The 18,787-nt window shown below is 39.1% G+C and overlaps 1 protein-coding gene across 26 annotated transcripts in view; it reads left to right on the forward strand.

Moving 5' to 3' along the window:
* Positions 1–18,787, forward strand: part of KIAA1109 (KIAA1109 ortholog) — a 226,017-nt gene that overhangs the window by 26,975 nt on the left and 180,255 nt on the right. For all 26 annotated transcript variants that reach the window (XM_043545479.1, XM_043545461.1, XM_043545464.1 and 23 more), the window contains 3 exons: positions 4,996–5,112; positions 7,057–7,135; positions 7,863–7,927. In XM_043545479.1, coding sequence (XP_043401414.1) covers positions 4,996–5,112; positions 7,057–7,135; positions 7,863–7,927 — 261 coding nt within the window. The remainder of the gene's footprint in view (positions 1–4,995; positions 5,113–7,056; positions 7,136–7,862; positions 7,928–18,787) is intronic.

The following is an 18,787-nucleotide window of genomic DNA, read 5'->3' on the forward strand; positions in this document are numbered from 1 at the left end:
TTTAAAAAGGAAACAAAGAATTGTTTTCAATATAAAACCTCAGAGAATTGGGCCTGGTTACTAAGGTTAACTCTACTCCTATTTCCCACCCCCCTCCAAAAAGAAAAGTTTCTGTGGGAACTTTACTGAGAACAAGAAGTTGGGAGCACAATTTTATATCTTATATCTGGAAGAAGGCCTCTCCAGTAGCAAAATACCTTCTACTACCAGAGAGTCTAAAACAGCTATTTGCTATGGTGTGTGTGTGTGTGTGTATGTGTATGTGTATATATATATATATATATATATATATATATAAATAAAAAATACACATACAGTATACACACACACATGAGAGAATTGCAGTACCATAACAATATATTTCATTTGACCTGTTATGTGGAGGAATGACTAAGTTTTCTAAAAGATTTGAAAGTAGTGGTCTGTGTTGCAATAAGTATATAGTACAGGATGCACGTATGTGTCTGTCACATAATATAGTGCATATATACTAGGTATGTGGCACAAGTGTAGGGCAGTCACATTGTTCTGGAATGGGGAAGCCATAGGTGTGTAATGCAGGTTACTCAAGTGAGTGACAGTAAAGCCTCTACATCACACCAAACCATAATGGGAGCATTACTGCGTGTTACACAATACAATGGTGATGCAAGAGCATAAGAACCAACCTCAGGACAGACTGTTAAAAGCCAGGGCACAAACCATGAATTGGTTGTAGTTCTAAACTTAAATTTCACCAACCAAGTGCAAACTCCATAGGCACTTGAACAGCCTTAACACAGAGTCACAGATGGTCCCCTTCAGTACTCCAGTCTGTCTTGCCATCCAGGTGAGCATATCTCTATGGTAGATGGCCCATTACACCAAGAATCACAGCAAAATATTCAGGTTACTTCTGATCCTGAAGGACCAGTTCCTGACACCAGGTCACCTGCGCTTTAGGTCTCTCACCAAACACCAGGCCAGTCCCATAATAAACTAGATGAAGATTTATTAAATTGGAAAAGGAAATTAGAGAGTTATTCACATAGGTTTGGTATGTTGGAAGTAAATCCAAATCCTAGTGGAGATGGTTGAGTGATTCTGTGTGATTTAACTCTTATCTGGTAACAACAAACTGGTCTCTGAGACTCTATTTCCAGGTGTTGTGAGGTGAAATGTACAAATGTTAATGACAGTCTTGTGGGAATAAATATATTACAGCTGGTATGTGGGTATGTTTTTGTATTTTTTGCTGGAACATTATTAAGCACTAAATTTTCTGAGGAAATTATTATTAGTGTTAGAAGGTAAATACAAAGCAAGCAGTTCTTTGCAATAACTCTAAACAAAAATGTTTGCTTTTTTTGTTTACCTTTGTATTTAATTTTAAAATGTATATTTTGCCCATTATTGTGAGATCTGGGTACATAAAATAAAACATAAAAGTATTGCATGCAATGGACACAGCTTAAACCCACTCATGCCCCTAACTGTCTTGGTCAGTAGATGAAGATACAAATGCACACTAAGGAAGAGCTGCAGTTCGTTTGTTTGTTTTGTTTGTTTTGTTTGTTTTGTTTGTTTTGTTTGTTTTGTTTGTTTTGTTTGTTTTGTTTGTTTTGTTTGTTTTGTTTGTTTTGTTTGTTTTGTTTGTTTTGTTTGTTTTTTGTTTGTTTTGTTTGTTTTGTTTGTTTTGTTTGTTTTTTGTTTTTTTTAAAAAAGTGTCTTCAACCAAATCTTAAAATTGCCAAATTTTGGTTCTGGAGGATTGTAATAAGGAATGAATTACAGAGCTGAACATTCTCTGCTAAACCTTCCTCCCCATTTCCAGAAGGCCCCTTGGAACAGACAGCAAAACTTTCCTGTTGATTGCAGCTAATAAGGTAGAAATTGCAGAGATGCAGTGATTGCCATTAAGAAAGCTGCATAGTCACTAATATACTGCAAAACTTGCACTACATATTAATATTTTACATTTAAATCTTTCACTTAAAGGTCTCAAACTGGTTTACAGTATTTGTTTTGTAGTATGCAATTTTTAAAATTTTTTAACATAAGAAGTTGCTTGGAACTACACTTCAACAATTTCAGCATTTGAGGACAGTTGCAATTCACAGTTCACTGGTTATGTGTCTCATTTATGTAAATTAGCAATTTGCATAAAAATCCTTTGTAATTGGGGTTAATTGCAATTGGCCTCCATTTATTCATGAACTGTGGAATTCAACTTTATAATGTTTCTGTGAACTTGGCATAGGTACTGGAAGTAGAGGTACGGGGGGTGCTACTGCACCCCCTCTCTTGAAGTGGTTTCCATCTTATACAGGGTTTACAGTTTGGTGCAATGGCTCTCAGCACCCCCGCTATAAAAATTGTTCCAACACCCCTGGAACTTGGTGCAAATGATGCTTCAGTTATCTTCATTTTTATCTTCATTTCATTCTTTCATTTTTATATTCTTTAATGTTAAGGGGCCTGTCTTTCTGATGGTAAGAACTGAACTTGGCAGGTAAAGGGAAAAACACTTACAGATTAAAGTAATTTCAACAACTGATTTAAAAAAGCTTCCAAAATTTGCCTATTTAAAACACTAAGGAGTAGATCCAGAAAGCCCAACATTCACATCCTCAAAACCCCTGTTCAGCTGCTGCCTAACTGTGTAGATACCTAAAATTGCACGGTGCCTACATCTCCACCTAAAAATCTGCCAATGAGTGTGCGCATTGCCACCTCAGTCCTGATACTCCGTGCCTATCGCATGCTTCCCTCTCCCTCCCCCTGTACCTCCAGTTGGATCTTCAGACAAAGCATTACCCCACCCATCTCACCTGCAGAACCCAGTCTGGTTACCTCTGAGAATGCCTACCGGATTGGAGGAGAAGGAGTGTAGCCTAATCCTAACCCTTCAAAGGGAGATAGGCGCCTCTCTGGTCCCGATTTAGGCACCTATCTTTGCTTGGGATTTACAGCTGTGAATATCTTCCTGGACTAAAGTGTTTGAGCTCTTTCTAGAAAAAAATGGAGGAGCAGTAGGTACTGGTGCTCCCCTTTATAATCTTTAGGCCAGTGATGAGAGCACTTTACTATATTGTAGGAGACAGGGTTCAAATCCCTCTTCTGCCTGATTTGGAGCAGGGATTTCAACCCATGTCTTCTCCCCTCTCAGGAAAGGGCCCTAACCACTGGGCTATGTATAAATAAATGACACTAATTGGAACAGGAACTTGAACTTAGGTTCTCCCGCATCTCAGGTGAGTGCCCTAAACATTGGGCTATAGAGTCACTTTCCCTCTTTCTCTGGCCCAATGAATATTTAATTATTTATACAAAATGGAATGGCTTCTACAGGAGAGATTCAGAAAGACTCATTCCAGAATCTAGCATTTAGGACACTATCCTGAGAGGGAGAAGACCTGGGTTTAAATCCTACTCCAAATAAGAAAGGGAGGGGGATTTGAATCTAGGTCTCCCATGTACTTGGTGAGGGTGCTAATCACTGGGCCTAAGTGTCTAAGGAGGTGGCGAGAAAGGGCTTAAGAGCCTAACTCCAGGAGAGGGTTCATGGCTTGAATCCCATGGGGAGATCGGTGCCTCTCTCCTTTGGCATTCCTATTGGCTAGATTAGGGAGCTCCCTGCTCAGTTTGCTGGCATTTATGGATCCCATTCTTAGAGGCCTAACTCTCCCCATGCCTTGTGTAGGCACTTAATTCGGGGCTGTGGATTCCACAGAGGGCTTAAATTTAGGCGCTGCAGCACTGATTCTTAATTTCATTTGTGGACCTATTTTTTTTTTTTTATTGCTCACTTTTAAATATGCTGTATAGATTTGTAACCATTATTTTTGTGTGGGGAGGTACACTGAGATCACTCAAAATATAAAGATTATTTGGAATTGTCATCAGATGTGAAATCCTGTTCTCTGGCTGCTGCTTAATGATTCTCTCTATATTATTGATACATGGAACCCAAAGACCACAGCCTATCTTCTTCTTCTCTTCCCGTATAAGCTATTTAAACAGGTAGTGAAGAAGGGCAACAATGGGTACGTTGTTTAAATTAATGGTAAGAGCAGGAAGTTAGGGGTCCTGGATTCTGTACTAGTACTAGTTTCTGCTACTAAAACTCTGACATTGGGTAAGTCACTTAGGGCTCATCTACACTGCCCCACAGTTTGGACTACAGGGGCGTGAATAGCAGTACACACCAAAGTGCTGTGCCGTAACTCCCCCATTTGGACACTGCAGTTCAAACTAAAAATTTCTTAGTTTTCTGTGAACTAGGAATCTTTTAGTTTCTCTCATCCAGTTTTCTTTCTGGAAACTCTGAACTATTTTGACTAGAAATAGGTTACTTGATTTTAATCAACTGATGTAGAAACTACTTCTGGGACTAGAAGACCTAAATTTATTTTGATTGGCATATTTCTAATTGGATTGAAATTCCCATGATTTTTTCCATCAAATTCCAATTTCAAACTAGTAAAACTGAGAGGTATCAGCCAGTCCACTGATTCTTGTATTAGCACAAAGTACTACTGTGTGACAAATTGCTGGACTAAGATGTAAAGGCTGGAAATCATACGAGATGATGTGCTGAATCAGGGGCGATTGTAGCTTGGCTAGGACTTGTTTTCTCATTTTAGTTTCCATTTAGTTGTAGATATGGCCACACACAGTTAGAGGAGACCATCAAATCTATGATGTTTTGTTTGGGTTGTGGGAAATGGTAGCTAATTAGGGGGTGATGCTTTTCTACTATTGGCCAAATATTGTATGATAGTGGGAGTGAAGAGAGAAGGGCAATGGAGAATCTATATCTTCCCTCCGGCAGTGTTAAAAGCGCATGTGAATTACAAACATGTTTTTGTATGGGTTTTTTTAATTGGGAGGGGAAAATAGAGAGGAGAGGGGCATTGTTACTGGGCTTTGTATTTTGGTACACAATACTTTTATCGGGTCACACAAGTGTAACTTTAATATGAACTAAAACGAATATGTTAATCTTTTCAACAGCTACAATCTTGTCTTGTGGATGGATTATCTACCTCACTTATTATAATTCCCGAAATGTTGGACTTATTTTAACATTGGTTCTGAACAGATTATATAAACATGGCTACATCCATATTGGTAAGTTGTGGTTACTGTAATATGGCTGGCTACATGTGAATCTAATAATTATTTTTGATGATATTTTGTAGTTCAACCTAACATGACTTATTAAAAACTACAGGGTGCATCTTAAGTGTTTCTGTTTACTAAAGTAGTTTTCAAAATAACCAGAATAGTTGATTTCAACAAACACGTTTTTTCAACAAAAAAGTATTTGATGTATAACTCAGGATGTTTCTTAATGTAGATAAAAAAACTAATCCCAGTAAATTCCTGTTTTGAAATTCCTCATGATTTATGGTCAGTTCAGGTTGATTACAAAAATTATAAAACCCAAAGGTGCCATATTTTCATTTGTTAAAGAACTCACGTTAACTTTCACTGTTATCTTCCCCTCTCTTTCCAAAGCTACACATCATAATGCCCATTCTTCCAACTGAAGAAAACTGGCTTGGGCTCACTCTGGAGCCCATCAGTGCTCCTTGTGAATCAACCAGATAAATTGTTGCTGACTGATATGAGGATTTTTTTTTTTCCTTCTCCCACTCTTGGGGCTGAGTGCACCGTCTCTGCAGTGCAGCTAGCTACTGCAAATCCAGAGCAAAGGAGTGGACTTGAATCTCAAGCTCTTATTTTGTGTGTGATGGTGCATTGTATTAATAAACTGGCAGACTAGCTAATCCTATTAATTCTTATTGGGACTGTAATATTTAGAATTTATACTGGTAAGGAACTTTGTCAAAACCCATTAACTCTCCTTTATTTTTTAAATTTAAAAGCATTTTTATGGAATAAACCAGGTCAGTACAAATCACTTGGGTGCTCGCCCACATTACAAAAATATATTCGATGCTGAGTCATGTAAGGTTTTATCCCACAATCTGACTCTGATTGTCCTTTTAATTTTCTATCTCCACTTCAATCTCCCAGGCCTCTCTCTCTGTGCTACTCGGAATAACTTATCTTTTTAATCTTGGACTTGTTCGAGAGCTACTGATCGTATATACAATGAAAATAGAAGCTAGAAAAATTGTATTAATCTACTGATGATTTAAGGAATCTGAGATCCAAAAATTCCAAACCATGTTCAAATCCAACACTTATTATGACCTGTAGTGACTTCAGCACTTGTTAAATGAAGTATTTGATATATATGTTGTATTTTTAAAAACAAACAAACAAACTCTGCAATGAAATTTGTATTAAGGGAAAGCAACTGGCGATAGCTATCCAAAATATGTGGTGTTCTTTTTAACTTTCGCAATCATCATGGATATTGGATCCCACTAGTCCCATTTCTGGACTAGCTGTGATTGGTTTGTTGATGTCATTTTAACACAAATAAGGTTTTTTATGCCTACTTTGCTTAACTTCTTGTTTCTAAGCAAGGTTAAAAAGGATTGGGGAGAATATATGGCCCATCACCACCCTGCTTTGTTGGAAAGGAAATTGAGCCATGCTAATGTGTCTGCTTTCTTGTTAACTCCTCTGTCCCCCCAAATGTTCAAATCTTCAGATGAGACTGCTAGACTTGGAGGCCTAGACCTGAAGGCTGCTAGGTTTACTACCACCAGAAACTTGTGTGTATTTTATGGTGAATCTTAACTTTGTCTTGTCTTCCAATTATTTAACTTAACTATACAATCTGTAGTAACTAGTGATATTGATACATATCTTACATGTTCAAAATAGTCATTCCATCACTTTCCTCAAACTTAATGATATAGGCCTACATTTTTAAAAGTGTCTAGTGATTTTTAGTTGCCCAACTTGAGACATCCTAAAGATGCTTGATATTTCAGAAAGTTCTGAGTCCTCTATTCTCTCTGAAAGTCGTCTATAAGGGCAAAAACCAAGGCACCCAGAATCACAAGTAAACCTTTTTCAAGAATCAGTTGTTCCCTTTCAGAAAAAGAAATTAAACAGACAAAAGCCTTACATGAAGTCTTTCTTTTAAAATAGGTTCCTTTTCATTCTCTGTCCTGTCCGGAAAAGTCATGGTTCGTGAAATCTATTACATTACAGAAGACATGTCTATCAGGTACTTGTTTGTAAAAGAATTACTGTTCTGGTTCTTAAAATATATTTTTATTCCCTGTTGGTAAGACTACATTAAGAAATAGCAGATCTTTAACATGAAACTGATTCTCGTTGGTAGGTATGGGGCCAAATTGGTTCCCTTTTATAATTGCATAACCCCATTGACCCCTTCTCCACTGTTGTTGCATTGTAAGTTGAAAAGTTCCAGTATCTCCTATAAATCTAATAAAAATTACTGACTGTATTAAGAGAGTGCTTTTCAGAATATAACAGAAAATTCTATTCCCTAATGTCTCTTACTTCATTGCACTCTTAAGTTTTTTATAAAACAGTAAAAAGTAAAACTTTTAAAGTCCAAGTTCTATTAAAATATTTGAAAGATCTATTTTATCCAAGCAACTTACACTTAATTTTTTTCATAAATTTTAATAATTACATGAAATGTAGAGCAGGGGATGTTTTGGTAATTCTTTCAGCCAGAGGTCCAAAGCATTAAGAAGGAAACAAATAAGGGATTCTGAAAGTGAGGGTTTTTTTGTTACACTTGTGCATCTGCATAACATAAAGATTGGGCATTAGTTATTTGAATCTATTATTGTAATGCTGTTCATACAGTTTTAAGAAGGGAATCTTTCTACAATGTTTAAGGCAGTTTTTCAAGCTGCTGTACATAAAAGATCTATAATCTGTGTTCTTAAATACCTATTTATGTAATTTATCCAATTTAGAATCCAAGATGGATTTATTATATTTCGCTGGTGGAAAATGTACAATCCAAAGCAGAAACAACATGGTAAGTTTCATCATAATGTTTCAAAGTTTGAATTGAGCTTTAGAAATATGATCTCTTGGCATTGTTTGTTAATCACTGGCTTTCTTTTGGAAGTATTTAAATTTACCATAGAGAGGTGTTGTCTTTAGGTCAAGGTGAAACAAACAGGTGGTGATAAGGAAGCTAACACTGCTGTTGCCTTTGTTGTACCAGTTCTGTGGATAAACAGGGAACTTCCATTGTAGGGGTGTTCATCTGGCTCTTCCAAGTAATAACTGACTGTAAAAAACAGAAGGGGGAGAAAGTTGTTGAACTTTCTTTGGAGATGTTAGCGAGTCTTGTAAGTTTATAATGAATAGTATTAAAATCAAGTTCTCCTTACTGTAAAGGCTGATGACTTCTCACAATTATTCAATTAAGTGGAGACAACAGTACATAATTTTAAAAGGTGAAATACTTGTAACCTGTTCAGTTTACAAATTTACTTATTGGCTGCAGGATTTCCACATAGGAGTTCAGATTGCCCTGCTTTTGATATTCCCATATCTAGCATTTTAATCATGTTTCCTCACTGGCTCAGGTCATGTTCAACAAATGCAACTGGAGACTACTACAAAACTTAGAATGTTTCTGTTGGAACTTCTTTGGCTGAATTGTGCACCACTGTTTTTGAACACTTGTACAGAAAATAGCAAACGTTACGAAGAGTGGCGCTTTTTCTGGCATTTTTGAAAGAAGATTGTTGATGTAATATCAAAATAACCTGAAGGAAATAGTATTCATTAAGTAATTTGATTTCCTCTTTAGAAAGAAAACTATGCTGCTGCCTTTTTTTTTTTTTTTATTCACGGTTGCTTTAGCAGAGCTGCTCTTTTTTTTTTTTTCTTCTTAAAAAACAAACTCCTTCACCAGTTCAGCATATTCCACCTTTAAAATATGCTGACTACCTGACTAAATTGCAGAAGGCCAATAGCGCATTACATTTAAAAATCTTCTTATTTTTGTTCTCGTGTAATTTGTTCTGGTGGCAGCTTATCACCCAGAGCGGTCTGGATACCTGATGGAGCCAGGCATGATTGCTGCATCGGTTTGTTCACATCTGCAATAAAGTGAAAAAGAAATAGAGCTTAAGTGCTCCTGAAGGAAAATGTCTATGTGCTACAACGCTTCTAAAAATGAAAAGTGAACGACCAGGAGCTTATATATCTTTATTTAAAAAAGAACAGAAATTCTAAATCTCTGTGTTCCTTCTGGAAAAAAATTCCCTGCATTTGTAGGGATTTAAATATAATCAGGGAAGGCCAATCTCTTAATGGAGCTCCACTGGAGCTCTTAAGTTCCCTAGGGCTTTCCTTCTATCATAATGTAGATATCTGTGAAGCTCATAAACTCCTCAGACTTCCTGTTATGTTGAGGAGGTTTTATGGCTCTTCTGCCTTCTCAATAAACTTCAAGTCAACAGTATTCTATTCCCCTGTGACCCCAGGTTTTATACATTCATTCCTGCTCCCAGATCCACATTAGCCTCCTTGCTGACTCCTAAAATCAACAGGTTTCAGAGTAGCAGCTGTGTTAGTCTGTATTCGCAAAAAGAAAAGGAGTACTTGTGGCACCTTAGAGACTAACAAATTTATTTGAGCATAAGCTTTCGTGAGCTACAGCTCACTTCATCGGATGCATTCAGTGGAAAACACAGTGTGGAGATTTATATACATAGAGAACATGAAACAATGGGTGTTACCATACACACTGTAATGAGAGTGATGAGGTAAGGTGAGCTATTCGTTACAGTGTGTATGGTAACACCCATTGTTTCATGTTCTCTATGTATATAAATCTCCACACTGTATTTTCCACTGAATGCATCCGATGAAGTGAGCTGTAGCTCACGAAAGCTTATGCTCAAATAAATTTGTTACTCTAAGGTGCACAAGTACTCCTTTACTTTTTGCTAAAATCAGCAGAGGCTGCTATGTACCTTTCATAGAGCTTGAGGTTGGAAGGGACCTTCTAGTCTGACCTGTAATATCATGGGCCATTAAGTTTCACCCTGGTCTCTACATTGAGCCCAACAACTTTAGTATCCCAAGGCCTGAAATGCTTTCGTCTAATTAAACAGTTGTGCACCATCAGGTTTATCTGGGTATATCTCACCTATCTCCTGCCCCTCAATGCTGTGCAAGGAGAGCACCCCCCCGCCCCGCTTTCCCAAGTGTCTGCCAATCTGACCTGGGAGAAAATTCTTTATCAACCCCAAATCTGGTGATTAAGTACGTGAGCAAGTACGCCAGCCAGGCATCTAAGAAACGATTTTTTGTAGCTACTTAAAGCACTGGTCCATTCCATCTGGTATCCCATCTTCGGCTGCAGCCAATTTCTGATGCTTCAGAGGAAGATGAAACATCCCTCCCACTCTCACCCCATGAATATGTTATGCCAAGTGGGCACTGGGGGAAAAAATTCCTTCCTGACTTCTGCAGGCAACTGGCTGAAGCTCTGAAGCATGAGATTTGGTTATAGTCATTGTCTTAATACAGAGCTGCAAGTTTTATGAGCATATTGAGGGTAAAACAGATAATCCTGTTCTCCCCATGACCCGCAAAGGAAGAGGATGAGCAAGAGGATTCACAGATTTCAAGGCCAGAAGGGACCACCATGACCATCCAGCCTGACCCTCCTGCCCCCCACCCATGTGTACAGGCTGTAGAATTTCTCTCAGAAGCTAGATTAAAGTGTATCTTTTAGAAAGATATCTAATCAAATCTTAAAGATTCCAAGTGATGGTGAGTCCAGCACCTTCCCTCTTAAGCTGTTCCAATGTTTGTTTACCCTCTTTGGTTGGAAATTGCATCTTCTTTCAAAGTTGAATTTGTTTAACTTCAACTTCCAGCCATTGGATCTTATGTCTTTTGTCAGCAAGACTGAAAAGCCCCTCTCTCCCCCACAGACAGCTTTTCCATGTTTAAATACCTAGACGGGGGCATAGATCAGTATTCACGTCAGTCACCATCAGTAACCGGCCCAAGCCAGAGAAGCTAATGATCCAACCAGCAGACTAAATTCGGAGATAAATCCTGGTCACGTGCCACCTGAGGCACATTACGCATACGCGAAGAAGTACCTAGATCAGGGGTGGGCAAACTTTTTGGCCCAAGGGCCACATCTGGGTATAAAAATTGTATGGCGGCCCATGAATTCTCACAAAATGGGGGGTTGGGGTGTGGGAGGGGGTGAGGGCTCCTGCTGAGGGTGCAGGCTCTGGAGTGGGGCCAGAAATGAGGAGTTCAGGGTGTGGGAGGGGACTCCGGGCTGGGACTGTGGGGTTCAGAGAGTGGGAGGTGGCTCTCGGCTGAGGCAGGGAGTTGGGGTGCGGAGGGGTGTGAGGGCTCTGGCTGGGGGTGTGGGCTCTAGGGTGGGGCTGGGGATGAGGGGTTTGGGGTGCAGGACGGTGTACCAGGCTAGGATGGAGGGGTTTGGAGAGAGGGAGGGGGTCAGGGCTGGGGCTGGGGTGCAGGGGGTTAAGGGCTCCACCTGGGGTGCAGGCTCTGGGGTGGAAAGCCCCCAACCCCACTCCCCGGTGGGAGCTTGAGGGCTGGATAAAAGGTCTGAAGGGCTGGACGTGGCCCACGGGCCGTAGTTTTCCCACCCCCGACCTAGACACAAGTCACTTCTCAACCTTCTCTTTGATAAGCTGCATACCTTAGAGTCTGCATTAAGCCCATGGTTTCTGCTGATCTACTAAGGTCTATCACAAGACTGGACTTCAGAAGCTACATAGGGAAGCAAAGGTGGAAGAGCCTGTAGCAGCAGGGGCAGGCTGGGGGAATAAAGGAGTAGATTTATACAGCTTGGCTAAGGAGTTGTCAGCCATGCAATACTCAATAGAGGGTTTCCTTCTCCCTGGCTCTCAGCACTATGCATGAGCTCTGCAAGGTATCCTGTTCCATGCCACTGCATGCCTGTCATGAATATTAAAGCTTGTGTTTTTTATGAAGAGGAGATTTCCAGACAAACTCTGATAAAACAGAGATAAGGCTGCAGTTTTGTTCTGGTACCGCAGTACCAAACTGTGTGTGTGTGTGTTTTGGGGTGGGAAAGTGAACTTTACAAGAATACTGATATATTTAAATTCGAAACCAAACACTCGAAGAGATGGAAAAATCATTGAGACACTCTGCCACTGTTGGTGGGAGGTACAAACTGGAATGTAGAGTGGGTTGGATTTATGGGTAGAGCGGGCTGGATACAACAGTAAGTCAGTGGTATGGTTTGTTGAATAATATGTATATGAAATACAAGATATGGGCTGGGGGAAGAGGAAATGGTTAATGAAAGGAGTGATGTGAGCACTGCATATCTTTTATTAGAGTTGTACTGGCAAACCACTAAAATGGGCTGTTGAGGTCAAGGGTTTAAGGAATAATTACATCTTTTACTTAAATAATCTTAACCATCAAGTGCTCTGATAAAACTACGACAGGTGCTAATGAACATTTTCTTTAGAACTTATTCTAATTTTCACTTTCCATAGAATATATAGGAGCATGGAAAAACCTAATGGAATGGAGCATGGAAGCATTATATAAAGCTAAAGCAATAAAGAAAACAAGTCTCATAACTTTTTTTGAGTTTACTGAAGTTATTACATAATTTACCAAAATGCATATCTAAAGGGTTTAGTAAGCCATCAGGGACTAAAGTAAACGTTGGAGTAGGGTCAGTGTCTGTGTTTTATAAAGTGCTATATAAAATATGCTTTAATAGAAGTAAAATATTAGTAACATAATCCACTAAAACTTCAGAATGCTTCTCTTCCCCTTCCGCCCAATAAACTTTCTCCTATCACTGCTTCTTGGAGGGAACATTAATTCTTTCAATCTGTTACTTGCAAAAGGAAAGACTTGCCATTAACAAGTGTACAACTATTAGATATTTCTCATTTTGAGATTTTATTGTAGACATATGTTCAGGATTGTGGTTTGTTAAAACCCTTTTGGTATGACCTGCATAGTACAATCCATTTGCCGTGATATCAGTGTGTATTGTACTAGGTAGATCAAACCCATGTCAAGCAAATTATCTGAGAAGCCAAGTGGCTTTTAATGATACCTTGAGTGCTGTGATGGATGATTATTTTGTGTTTGTATCGCCACTCGGGAGTAGTTATTGCATTTTTGTGCACACTCTGACCCAGGATCCAGTCCAGTGTGTGAATGGGTTGGGGTGTGAGTGTATGGGTCCTGCTGTTACCTACAATAGTGGTTACAGAATGAGAAGGTAGAGCAATATATCTTATGTGGGACACACCTAAAATCTTTGTTTGTGTCTCTTAACATAATTACCATCTTTCTGATTAAGAAACAATCTTAGACCATGGTGAGAAGGGATACCTCTTTCTTTTTTGGGGGGGGGAACACTTTTTTTTTTATCACCTACCCCTACCTCCTGAATGTAGTCAAGAGTTATAAATGTTTCATGATCCTAACTTCTCTGGGTTACCGGAAACCAATACAATTCCCACTCATATTGGAGGTAGTAAAGTGAGTCTGCCACTATGAAGAAGGTCTGGTAGCATCTGATCCCAGAAAACTAAAGCACTCCTTTGTGTTCTGAGCCTAGGATTTCTTAAACACACCCTCTCTCTCCCCCCCGCCCAACTCCCCTTCAGTTAGGTCACTTGCTGACTTTCTCAATTACAGAAAAGGTAGTGATAGTTGGGAATAGATTTTAAACAATTATTAATGATCGTTCTTCATTTTAAACATGATGAGGAATATCTCTGATGAATTGCTAAACTTTGAGGAACTGTTAATATTGTATCACCTGAACAAGTGTGGTGATACGACTGTTAATAGTAATAATCAGTTATATAAAGAAATCATTTTTTTGATTAAGCCCTGAGGAAGCCAGAACCCTTTTTATTCATCTTACTTTGAATTAAAATTGATAACATTACTGAAGAGTATGGTGTAGTGTTTATTCCTCTTTAAGAATATGATGACCAAAATGTTTCATATTTCTTAGTTGCTTGTGTTCTCTAAAAATATTTTGGAGCAGAGTTCTGATGTGTGAAAAAGAGGACAAAACCTCTTCCTTCACACTTGAAAAAAACAAAACAAAAAAAACTAAAAGCCTGTAAAAATAATTACCTATTTTAAGCCCCTCTCTTTTTTTAATAAAGGAATTATAATTCAACTCATTCAATTAATGAAGTCTAATGGCTGCCTCAAGGAATGTATTAGCTATAAAATTAACTTTTGTATATTCTTGATAATGAAGATCTCCCAGATGAGCTATTGTCTACTCCAATATTTTTGTGCATAATTCATCTGAACCTCTGCGATTTGCTGCTGCTAATTAATTAACTTCCTGTGAAGCACACTTTATTTCCTTACCTATTTGTGTAAAACCAAGTTGGTACAATAACTCTGTACTACTTAAAATAATGTGACTTACATTGAAAAAGCCTGGGAAACTAACTCAAGTTATGGAGGGGTGGGAGAAAACTCAGCAGGAGGGATAAAGGATGGAATGTTGGCTTTTATTTGTAGTTAAATATGTAACTCTTGTGGATGGAAGTAATGGTTAGGGAACAAAAGCTATTTAACACAGAGATTTGAGTTGCATCAGTTTCCCTCAGTCCATAATTTAGACAAATAGACTAAGTGGTATTTCAGAGCAGCTCAGGTCTCTTGAGTAAATATGTAATGGGGACACTTTTTTTTTTTTTTTTTTTGCGCAACTAGGTAATTATGGGGAAATTATGTGGGTTTTTTATGTAATTAGATCATGCTGTTACATAATTAGGTCAAGCTATCTGTAGGAGAAGTAAGTCAAGGCATGCCACTCAAATGTTCTATATGGAATCATATAATTAAATATTCCTGTTGTTTTTAACTATCAGAGTCAATTCCATATTACAGACTAATATTCTACAGATTTTAAGTGTGCCCAAATGTCCAGATATTTGTGAGTTTGATCATTTGCAAATTAGTGCTTAATTTAATTTAATATCCAAAATCGTTAGGTGTTTTACAGAAGATTAGAAAGTTAAGATTCCTGTCACAAGAAGTTTACAATCCACAGTTTAAACTTGAATGAGGGTGACAAGGAAAGGGGGGATGGATGAAGAAAGAAAGTTACAGCAAATGGTAATGAGGTTTAGGCATGTGTATACTTAATGGTTCAGTTTGTTTTTATTATATAAAGATGGAGAAATAGAATGGTGTGCACTATAGAACTGTACTTCATAAAGTGTGACTGTTAGCCAGTTCTAGAGGTTGAAGTTTATCTAGAGGTGTGTTTATCCACAGAAGAGGTGCAAAATGGTAGTGAAACTGCTAGCTTTCTCACACTGTGTCCACTGTATGTGAAAGCTTACATGGAAAGACCACTTTCAGAAGGCAGAACACAGTTCAGTCTTCATGGCTGATGCAGTCCTTGCAGTGTTGCCATTTAAGCTTTTTTGTGTGTGCAATAGGAGTTATCGTGAGACCATGACATTTTCTTACCTTTGTACCTGAGAAACCATGAGATTAGTAATCGCTTTTGGTTATTCTTGCCTATATTCACCCTTGGATTGTAACCTAGCAGTGAAATGCTCTCTGAAAGTTTTGTATAGAGATCTTGCCTATCGCATGTCATATTTATTTTGTTTTTGTATGGTAAAGTTACAAATTCTTAAACAAAACAAAAAGAAAAAACCCTCAAAAACCCCCAGCACCCAACCTGGTTGATTAGAGTACAAGTTAGCAGCTTTAGTGGCATGAGGTATAATTAAGAGTGTCTCGGTAATTCTTATTAAACTTGTTTACAAAAGTGGCTACTTTGACTAACATGTGCCAGTGCTTAGGCATATTAAGTAATTGCTTAAAGTAAATCTATTTTCTGTAATCAGGAACTAATCCTGTGTATAATTGGGTAAAATTCTAGCATCATATCTGTTTAAAAAAGAGGTTTTATACCAGTTGCATTTCACATGCTAACAGATCATTGTGGTGGTCTAACAACTGGATAATGATCTGGAAGTCAGGTTTTGTTCCTGGGTCTGCCACTGACTTGCTGTGTGTGTGGGCAAGTCACATACTCTGTGTGCTTTTCTTATAGTCTGATATACTTCCTTTTTTCATAGTGGTGGTATGTTCAGTTAGCATTTGTAAAATGCTTTGAGTTCTTTGGGTGAAAGAGTATACAGATATAAAGTACTACCTGGAAAGGATTTAAAATCTGTACATTTCCAATATTTCAGGGTTTTCAGCTAAACTTAAATTTTCAAGTATTATCTTTCTCCTCATCCATTAGAATGTTTTTTCCCTATAATTTAAAGATAAACTCCAAAACTGGGTTCAAATGTTGTCTTATCCGTTACTCTTGCTTCCAGCTTCATTGTTTCGCTCAATCTTTTTCCTTTGTTCTGTTTGTTAGAAATTAGAGTTTTAAAGAGTTATACCTTTTTTATTATAGAATCATAGAATATTAGGGTTGGAAGAGATCTCAGAAGGTCACCTAGTCCACTCCCCTGCCCAAAGCAGGACCAACACCAACTAAATCATCCCAGCCAGGGCTTGTCAAGCCAGGCCTTAAAAACCTCTAAGGATGGAGATTCCACCACCGCCCTAGGTAACTCATTGCAGTGCTTCACCACCTCCTAGTGAAATAGTGTTTCCTATATCCAACCTAGATCTCCCCCACTGCAACTTGAGACCATTGCTTCTTGTTCTGTCATCTGTCACCACTGAGAACAGCTGAGCTCCATCCTCTTTGGAACCACCTTCAGGTAGTTGAAGGCTGCTGTCAAATTCCCCCTCACTCTTCTCTTCTGCAGACTAAATAACCCCAGTTCCCTCAGCCTCTCCTCGTAAATCATGTGCCCCAGCCCCCTAATTATTTTTGTTGCCCTCCGCTGGACTCTCCAATTTGTCCATATCCCTTCTGTAGTGGGGGGACCAAAACTGGACGCAATACTCCAGGTGTGGCCTCACCAGTACTGAATAGAGGGCAATAATCACTTCCCTCACTCTGCTGGCAATGCTCTTACTGATACAGCCCAGTATGCCATTGGCCTTCTTGGCAAAAAGGGCACACTGCTGACTCATATCCAACTTCTCATCCACTGTAATCCCCAGGTCCTTTTCTGCAGAACTGCTGCTTAGCCAGTCGGTCCCCACCCTGTAGCGGCGCATGGGATTCTTCCTTCCTAAGTGCAGGTCTCTGCACTTGTTTTTGTTAAACCTCATCAGATTTCTTTTGGCCCAGTCTTCTAATTTGTCTAGGTCCCTCTGTATCCGATCCCTACCATCCAGCATGTCTGTCCCTCTCCCCACAGTTCAGTGTCATCTGTGAACTTGCTGAGGTTGCAATTAATCCCATCATCCAGATAATTAATAAAGATGTTGAACAAAACCGGCCCCAGGACCAACCCCTGGGGCACTCCACTTGATACCGGCTGCCAACTAGACAGCTAGCTACCCGTTGATAGCTACCGTTGAGCCCAGCAATCTAGCCAGCTTTCTATCCACCTTATAGTCCATTCATCCAATCCATACTTTTTTAACTTGCTGGCAAGATTACTGTGGGAGACCATATCAAAAGCTTTGCTAAAGTCAAGATATATCACGTCCACCGCTTTCCCTATATCCACAGAGCCAGTTATCTCATCATAGAAGGTAATCAGATTGGTCAGGCATGACTTGCCCTTGGTGAATCGATGTTGACTGTTCCTGATCACCTTCCTCTCCTCCAAGTGCTTCAGAATGGATTCCTTGAGGACCTGCTCCATGATTTTTCTGGGGACTTAAGTGAGGCTGATGGGTCTGTAGTTCCTTGGGTTCTCTTTCTTCCCTTTTAAAAATATGGGTACTATATTTGCCTTTTTCCAGTCGACCAGGACCTCTCCCGATAGCCATGAATTGTCAAAGATAATGTCCAATGGCTCTGCAATCACATCAGCCAACTCCCTCAGCACCTTTGGATGTATTAGATCCGGACCCATGGACTTGTGCACGTCCAGCCTTTCTAAATAGTCCTTAACCTGTTCTTTCACTCACCTCCTCCCCATACTGTGCTGCCCAGTGCAGGAGTGTGGGAGCTGACTTTGTCTGTGAAGACCGAGGCAAAAAAGCATTGGGTACTTCAGCTTTTGCCACATCATGTGTCACTAGGTTGCCTACCCCATTCAGTAAGGGTCCCACACTTTCCCTGACAACCTTCTTGTTGCTAACATACCTATAGAAACCCTTCTTGTTACCCTTCACGTCCCTTGCTAGCTGCAACACCAATTGTACCTTGGCCTTCTTGATTACACCCCTGCATGCTCTAGCAATATTTTTATACTCCTCCCTAGTCATCTGTCCAAATTTCTACTTCTTATTAGGTTCCTTTTTGAGTTTAAGCTCACCGAAGATTTCACTGTTAAGCCAAGCTGGTCGCCTACCATACCAACAGTCAGAGTTCTTATGCAGATGATAATATAGTTTAATTTAGATAATATAGATAATTTAACATGTTGCCTGAAGCTACTGTCAGCAGATTGATGTACACTGGTTAAAACACCAGTGGCTTCTATGCTAACACTTCCGCTGGGATGGCCATGGTGGGAAACTTTAAGGAAGGAAAAAGCTATGTACTACCTGCAACATGCTTGCGGAGGGGGCAACGGGGACAGATAACACACATTAACAGCACAAGTTTACAATAAAAACCTCAACCTTCTGCATCACTTTAAATAAGTGGCATGTGATCTGCAAGTCACTATACATCCTGCTTTTTTATGTGCACCCCTACCAATTTGCTATCTCTTCAACTTAACGCTTTTTATGAGTTAAATCCTATGAAAATAAATCGGTTTAAATTTTTTATATTGAAAGCATGTGATAAGAGCAT

The sequence above is a fragment of the Chelonia mydas genome, chromosome 4 (assembly GCF_015237465.2).
Source record: "Chelonia mydas isolate rCheMyd1 chromosome 4, rCheMyd1.pri.v2, whole genome shotgun sequence".
NCBI classification, from domain to species: domain Eukaryota; kingdom Metazoa; phylum Chordata; order Testudines; family Cheloniidae; genus Chelonia; species Chelonia mydas.